We start from the raw sequence: 8,277 nt of genomic DNA, 5'->3' as shown, positions 1-8,277 counted from the left end.
TGCTAACTTCTCGGTAGACAAGCAGACAGACCGACGGACAAACAAGATTCAGATATGTACACATGTATCGAAGATAGATAATAGATATATGATTCAAAGTCCAAAGAGTGACTGCTTGGTGGACTAATTGATTGATGGTGTTGGTATAGATGTTGGTATGTTGTGTCTGCAGGTTGTTAATCAAATGCCCCTGCGGTCAGCCACTCTGGGAGGTCCGAACAGACGGGACTTTATAGAAGAACTGACCAAACAGCTGGACACCATCCAGAAGGTAAGAGAAGATCCACAGAGAAGCTTCTTCATACACCAGCTCATTATACACCACTTCAATAAATAACACACGGTATCACTACCCCCAATGTATTGACACTTATTGTGTATTACTATGTAATACTGTGTATTATTGTTAATATGTATTACTTAACGTATTACTACCAATTACCACCAAGTATATCAGTACCACCAAGATTATCAAAGCCTCCCAACAATTCCTGACTTTAATATATATATATGAGCAGTTGGCTGGTGTTTCCCACGGAAACCATGAACAAACAACAGTTCTTTAAGTAGAGCAGAAGCAGCCCAAACCACACAGAACTGGTTTTCTGATGCCTTTATAACTCTCCAGGTAGAACACGGGTTGGTAGGAGTATTTAGTCAGCTACTGGACATGGGCCAACAGAGGGGCTTAGCCACCTGCATACATACTGATTATGTGTGTGTGTGTGTGTGTGTGTGTGTGTGTGTGTGTGTGTGTGTGTGTGTGTGTGTGTGTGTGTGTGTGTGTGTGTGTGTGTGTGTGTGTGTGTGTGTGTGTGTGCGTGTGTGTGTGTGTGTGTTAGCGGAACACGTTTCTTGAAGCAGAGAGTGTAGAGATGGAGAAGGAGAGAAACCAGATAAGGTATGACTTGAACTTCCTTTTTTTCTTCTTCTCTTTGTAGATGTATTTGAACCAATGATGTTGTAGTAACTATCTTCTGACCAATCAGGTTTGAGATGCGCAATCTCCTGGTGAACAATGAGGATCTGCTGAGGACCAACAGTCAGCTGACCAATGACAACAAGCGGATTAGAGAGCACTTAATGGAGCTGGAGAGAGAGAACCTGGTCATGGCAGAGAAATACAGACAGATGGAGGTATGGTTGATCAATGTGTGGTTCTGTGATGATAACATCCTGAATGTGAGTGTGGTTCTGTGATGATGACATCATAACTGGAGGTGTGGTTCTGTGAGGATGACATCATGAATGTGAGTGTGGCTCTTTGATGATGACATCCTGAGTGTCAGTGTGGTTCTGTGATGATGATATTATGACATTGTGACTCAAGGTGTGGTACTGTGATGATGACATCATGACTGTGAGTGTGGTTCTGTGATAATGGCATCATGACTGGTGGTGTGGTTCTGTGATGATAACAACTTGAATCAGTGTGGTTCTGTGATGATGACATCATGAATCACAATGTGGTTCTGTGATGATGACATCATGACTCAAAATGTGGTTCTGTGATGATGACATCATGACTGGAGGTGTGGTTCTGTGATGATGACATCATGAATCACAATGTGGTTCTGTGATGATGACATCATGACTGGAGGTGTGGTTCTGTGATGATGACATCATGAGTCAGTGTGGTTCTGTGATGATGACATCATGACTCAAAGTCTGGTTCTGTGATGATGACATCATGACTCACGGTGTGGTTCTGTGATGATGACATCATGACTCAAAGTGTGATTCTGTGATGATGACATCATGACTCACGGTGTGGTTCTGTGATGATGACATCATGACTCAAAGTGTGGTTCTGTGCAGGTGGAAATGAAGGAGGCACGGGATGTGATGGTGGAAGCCAACACTCAGGAATACGCCTTCAACTTCCTGCAGCAGTCACTCAAGAACAAGATACAGGATGCAGAGGTCTGTCTGTCTGTCTGTTGCTGGCCTGACTATCTGTCTGTCTGTCTGCCTGTCTGTATGTCTGTCTGGGACTGATGGTACATTGAAAATGGGAGTTGCATTTGGGTGATGTTGGGTCTTGTCTGAGCAGGAGAACCTGGATAAGCAGACTCAGCATGCCCAGACCATGGCGGAGAAGCTGTGGCTGGCGGAAAGGAAAGTGGAGGAGATGGAGGTCGACAGGGAGACCAGAGACAAGAGGACCTCCGAGCAGAGTGGCACCATCTCCAGGCTCGAGGAGGAGGTAGACGAATATCTATCGGCTTGTCTGTCTGACCGGCAAATCACCACAGATTATATGTGTTCATAGTGAGTTCAATATATTCAACTATCACTAATCTACTCATATTTCCATGTGTCCTACAGCTTGGAGATGCTATTCTGCAATCGACCCAGGCGGGGGCAGAGTTGAACCTGCAGCAGAAGCTGCGTCAGGACGCCCAGCTGAGGCTGGAGGAGCTGGAGGAGACTCTGCTTGAGAAGGACCAGGAGCTCCTGAGAGTCGAGGCCATCGTGGTCAGGCTACAGGGAGAGGTAAGGAGACACACCTGGACACCTCACACCTGGACACACCTGGATACTACTAAACTGGACACACCTGTACACGTCACACCTGTACACACCTATAAATGAATCACCTGTACAGTACACAACTATACACATCTGTACACATCTGTACACACCTGTGCACTACACACCTGTACACACCTATACAAGACACACCTGTACACTCCTGTACACTTCACACCTGTACACACCTGTACACATCTGTACAGGACACACATGTACACTACGCACAGATACACACCTGTACACACCTGTAAACATCTGTACAGGACACACCTGTACACAACGCACAGATACACACCTATACAATACGCACAGTTAGACACACCTGTACACTACACACGTGTACACACATGTTTACCTGGGTGTTTACCTGTGCAGGTGTCAGGTAAGCTGATTGATAAGGAGCGGGACCTGGAGGACGAAATCCAGCAGAGAGAACGTCTCCAACTGCAGTGCAAGCAGGCCGAGCGGACCGTAGATGACCTGCACATGGAGCTCCAGACCGCCAACCAGGCCAGAGAGGACCTCGCCAAGCAACTCAAGACTGCTCAGGTGAGACTACTGCTATAATCAATAGTATCACTACTTCTATTTGTAAAACCACTACTACTAGTAATTCTTCCACCAACACTGGTACTACCACTACTGGATGGGATGGTGGATAGACGGATGGACAGATGGATGGATGGATATTTAGATTAAAGCATTGTTTTCTGCTGGTCTTCCAGGAGAAGATGATCGACCTGGAGACGGACCTGGAGGAGGTCAACGACAGCGAGCAGAGATGGGCCGCAAAGCACAAGCGAGCCATCGAACAGGTCTGCATTTGACATAGAACAACCAGTATGTCATCTGAGTGGGTGGGGGTGTTAGACAGAGGGATGATAGAGTCTGTAATGTTTCTTGTGTTTCTAGATGGAACAGCTACAGCAGAAGGTGATCCAGGAGCAACATCTGAGCGAACAACTGGAGAGTGAGAAGGTCTCCATGGAACGCCAGGTAGGCGTGTGTGTGTGTGTATGTGTGTGTGTGTGTGTGTGTGTGTGTGTGTGTGTGTGTGTGTGTGTGTGTGTGTGTGTGTGTGTGTGTGTGCGTGTGCATGTGCGTGTGTGTGTGTGTGTGTGTGTTATCACCATATTACAGAATTTGCATGACTTTGTTTGATTTTCTTGATATCGTCTTAACTAATGTTTTATATATATTCACCATCTCCACCTCCACCATATATTCCACCATCATCACCATCTTCACCACCATCCCCACGACTACCACCTCCTCCATCCCTTCCACTTCTGCCACCTCCGCCTCCCCCACCAGCTGCGTGGGCTACGTCTGGAGGTGGAGGAGCTGCACAGCTCCAGGGTCCAGGAGGATGTCATCTCCAAGTCAGAGGGACGCGTCAAAGAGCTGGAGAACACCCTGAGGGCTGAGGAGAGGTCAGTCGGTCCGTCAGTCTGTCTGTCTGGCTGTCTGTCTGTCTGTCGTGCTAATGTTAGTGTGTTAATGTGACCGTGTGTGTTAATGTTAGCATGTGTTTACATGTTTGATAATGTTAGCATGAGTTAATGTTAGCTATTTGTGTGTGTGTGGTGTGTAGGAACAAATTGGTGCTGAGCAACAATGTCAACAAGCTGGAGAGGAAAATCTGTGAGCTCAGTGACCAGATGGAGGAGGAGCACCGGATTTCTACTGAACAGAAAGACCTGGTAGGACACACACTCACACACACCCACCCACACAAACGCCTATACACACCTATAATACATTTTGGTTTGGTCTCATGTTCTGTCTTTAGGAAAACAGTGAGCACCTGATGAGGTAGCAGCTATTGAGTTAGTGGCTAACAAGTCAGTAGCTAATGTTTGCAGCTAATTGGTTAACGGCAAGTTAGTTGACAGCTAATGAGTTACGGCTAAACGTTAGCAGCTAGTGGGTTGGTTGCTGGTGGGTGAGTTAGTGGCTAATGTGTTAGCAGCTAGTGGGATGACGGATAGTGGGTTAAAGGCTGGCGGGGTGGCGTCCAATGGGTTAGCAGCCTATGTAACCCTGGCCTGTGACCTCCAGATGACCCAGCGTATCCGAGCACTGAAGCGGCAGCTGAACGAGGCGGAGGAGGAGACGGGCCGGAAGGATGCGCAGTACCGCCACGCCCAGCGGGAGCTGGCTGAGGAGAGAGAGGCCGCAGGGAGGCTGCAGAGACAGCTCCTCGACCAGCACCTCCAGACGAAGTAAACACAGCATTACAACTTAATAAACAAACAAAAAAAAGGATAATAACAACATATACACTACAACACACACTACTGGACCAGCACCTCCAGAAGAAGAAAATACAAAAATAACAAAGACGTAATTATCAACAACACAACAGTTAAAACGTAGCAATATAGCCACAACAGACACTTCTTCGGCACCAACACTTCAATAAGTAAAAATACATATAAGAGATATATGAGGGAAAATGGAATAATACCAAACTACATATTTATAATGACATTTGGATATTTATATATATATATATATATATATATATATATATATATATATATATATATATATATATATATTAATAGCTTAGCATTTGGAAGGTTTGATGTTTCTATCATTTTATTTGCATCTGCCTTCTCAACCCTCCCCTTGTCTTTCACCATAGACATCCCCTGAGAGAGAATTTTATCAACAAAGTCAAGAACAGCAAAAGGTTCCCTCTAACCACCTCTTGAAATTATTCAAGCAGTTTAAAACCTTTCTTTTGGCAATTAGAATCATACTATTGCTCACATGGAACCTAGCACTTGCACCCTTGTGTTATCACCACAAAATTGCTTCAGGAGGTCATTGACGCTGCTGGACCCAATATTTTATCAATCTACAGCTCCCTATTGAGTGACTCTGTCCCTTCTGCTTTTAAACATGCTGTAGTCCAGCCACTAAAAAAAATAAAAAACATGGATCCATTGGTTTTAACCAGCAAATGATGATATTTCCTATGGCGTACCGCAGGGCTCTATTTTAGCTCCTCTTTGATTCTCAATATATTCTACCACTTGATCACAGAAATCCTGTCTCTTCTCCATGCTCTTTGAACGACACATAACTACTACCCTCTTACACCTGGCGACCCAAACAGCCCAGCCACTGTAAAACTGCCCCATACTAAGTTGGACGCCAATATGTCAGTAATTTACTAACTGGCTCATTAGGGACTACAATGTTAGTAATGTAACTGGTTAATAAGTTAACATGCACTTAGTCTTTTTATAGGTGCTGTTTAAATAAAGTTTAGTATTATTAACAACTACACAAACAACTTGACTGACGCATGCAGATGTTGATTGATGTAGGGATTGATGGATGGACTGCTTGTCTAATTTCTTCCCCAGACGTAAGGAGTCTATGATGATCAGGCAGACTCTGGACAGCCTGCGCTTGGACCTGAGCGTGGACGAAGACGAACCTCTGGAGAAAGAGCAGCTAGCCGTGGTCTAGCCTCCTACCTGCGCCCTTCATGCTGGAGCACTCTGTCTCATGGACTAGATATATACTGGGCTTTAAAACACAGAAACCAGCTAGCATTCCCATAAGAAACCATCCAAACAAAAGACAAAAAATAACAAAAAACATTTTTAAAGAGGTTGAAAACATTTATTAATTAGTTAGTTTGAATTGTAAGTAAAAAGTAAATGCACAGAAGATACTGCCTCACCCCCCTGTGGTTATTTTTTTATTCTTCTAAAAAAACTTTTACGGAAGCTCCTTCACGGAACCTCAACTACTGCTCTGTCCGGATTCCTTCTTGTGCTTCTCTTCCTCCCTTCCTTGAAGTGATCTTTAGTCGTCCTCTGTTCTAATGTACACACATAACATGCAGTATTTCCACGTATTCCATGTCTTGAGATTCTGAGGAGGTCAGCGGTCCTGGGGACAACATGGCCAGGACACCGAAAGGGGGGGCAGTAGGGGCCAGTGCCCCGGGGCCCGGGCATGGCAAAGGGCCCGTAAAAAAAAACAATGAACACAAAATAATCAAGGGGCCCCAGCTGCACTGGTATGGAGGCTTACTCTTCTCATGCCTGCTGCGGCCATATTTATATGTTTTATACACGTAGGTCCTACCGAGTGATCACAACGAACTAACCCGCGATAGATTTTCTTGTCTGCAGCACGATATACAAATCGATAACACACTGATTTAAAGTCTCGCAGATTTCCCTGCCTGCTTTTTACTATCGTCACCATCGTCGATTTGTTGTATCGCATCAAACATTCATTTGTTACAATTGTTTTTGCTACGAGTGGGCCCCCTGCTGGGCCCCAAGCTGGGCCCCGTGCTGGGCCCCAAGCTGGGCCCGGTCCTGGGCCCCGTGCTGGCCCCGTGCTGGGCCCGTGCTGGGCCCCGTGTTGGGCCCTCGGGGGTCCTGTATTATGGGACAGGGACTAATGAACGTTAATTTGAACTTATTTCCCCGTTGCCCCTATTACTTTATTTATATTGAATTCATTTTGTGTTATTTTTATAAATTGAAGAATATTTTAGATTTGTTTTGTTTAGTTTTTTCTATGGGGAACGTAATCGTTGAGAGGAGGTTGATAATTCTTTACGGTAAGCGGTGGGTAGGCTGAATCCATTCATATCTGTAGCAGGTGTTGGGCTCATTAAGACGATTTCTTAAGAAACATCTACACTAAATATGCTTCCCCATTAGACTTTGTATTAAAATGTTGTTTTGGACATCCAGTCAAAAATAAGTCATCATGAAAATATCTGGAAGCTTTTCTATCAGTGATAGACAACCAGTCATGGCTGTCCTCCTGTAAGCTTAATATTAATTAGTATTGTAAATCAATATTAATTCACACTGTACTCATTTTATGTCATATTGTCATATTGTGTGGAAAAAGTTGTGGGCTTGGTTTCTTGCTTGAGAGTAAATGTGTGATTTGTGTTGCCTTGCATGATTTATTCTGTCTATCTCAGGAGTTTAACCTCCTTACTTTATGTACAAGGTACCCAGCATGTATGGTAAGAATGGTTTTAATGTGAAATTGTGGAAGTCTACTTTCTAGTGGGTGTGACTAATGTGGCATACCTACAAATCAGATAATGATTTATAAACATCCGTTCTATGTACTATTTGAGGAACTTAGGTGATAGAATATTTCAGTTTTTATTTTTAACACATTATATCAGTTAAAGAAAACTGTTATGCTTCTTTGTTTTTAAGTCTGTTGGTAATAGTCGATGAGAGGTTCTTAACTCTATGTCTTAGCTCAAAACATGTGTTGTATTTGTGTAGCCAACTGCTATACGCTGTTTACATTGGTTTGTAACCTACCAAGCTAGCTGTCCCTGTGGTTTACAAATCTGACATTAATCTTCTATGTGTGTCATGTTCCACAGAATTCATATCTGAGGCTAAAGGCATTTCTCTAGAGGGCTATCATTTTTTGGTTATTGTATTTTATTTCAGGTATATCTTCCTTTATTAAATAAAGCTAAGAATGTATAGTCCATTGTCTGGATCGCTGTTATATAATATTAGTATTGTACATAATGGCATTCATTTGTACAATGACTATCGATGGAATTATCCCAATTTAATTACACTCTATGTCCCCTAAAGCTCATCTACTAGAGCATAGCATTAGAGGTGTAAGGGTATGGGGTTTGAGTTCAACGATTTACAAGGACATTTGCGATTCCTTAAATACAACAAATTGTCATAATAAATCAATTTGTAATAA

The 8,277-nt window shown here is 43.6% G+C and overlaps 1 protein-coding gene across 1 annotated transcript in view; it reads left to right on the top strand.

Moving 5' to 3' along the window:
* Positions 1–8,213, top strand: part of LOC307089237 (uncharacterized protein) — a 30,009-nt gene extending 21,796 nt beyond the window's left edge. The window contains exons 9-21 of the mRNA XM_079755411.1: positions 173–271; positions 843–901; positions 990–1,137; positions 1,819–1,923; positions 2,054–2,206; positions 2,329–2,496; positions 2,911–3,084; positions 3,261–3,350; positions 3,448–3,531; positions 3,850–3,968; positions 4,130–4,238; positions 4,597–4,760; positions 5,916–8,213. Of these exons, the coding sequence (XP_079611537.1) occupies positions 173–271; positions 843–901; positions 990–1,137; positions 1,819–1,923; positions 2,054–2,206; positions 2,329–2,496; positions 2,911–3,084; positions 3,261–3,350; positions 3,448–3,531; positions 3,850–3,968; positions 4,130–4,238; positions 4,597–4,760; positions 5,916–6,021 (1,578 nt within the window). The 3' untranslated portion in view covers positions 6,022–8,213. The remainder of the gene's footprint in view (positions 1–172; positions 272–842; positions 902–989; positions 1,138–1,818; positions 1,924–2,053; positions 2,207–2,328; positions 2,497–2,910; positions 3,085–3,260; positions 3,351–3,447; positions 3,532–3,849; positions 3,969–4,129; positions 4,239–4,596; positions 4,761–5,915) is intronic.
* The last annotated feature ends 64 nt before the right edge of the window (positions 8,214–8,277 follow it).

Source organism: Pollachius pollachius (genome assembly GCF_949987615.1).
Source record: "Pollachius pollachius genome assembly, chromosome: 18".
NCBI classification, from domain to species: domain Eukaryota; kingdom Metazoa; phylum Chordata; class Actinopteri; order Gadiformes; family Gadidae; genus Pollachius; species Pollachius pollachius.
Note: the sequence above shows the minus strand (reverse complement) of the source record. Positions and strands in the feature narration are given on the sequence as shown.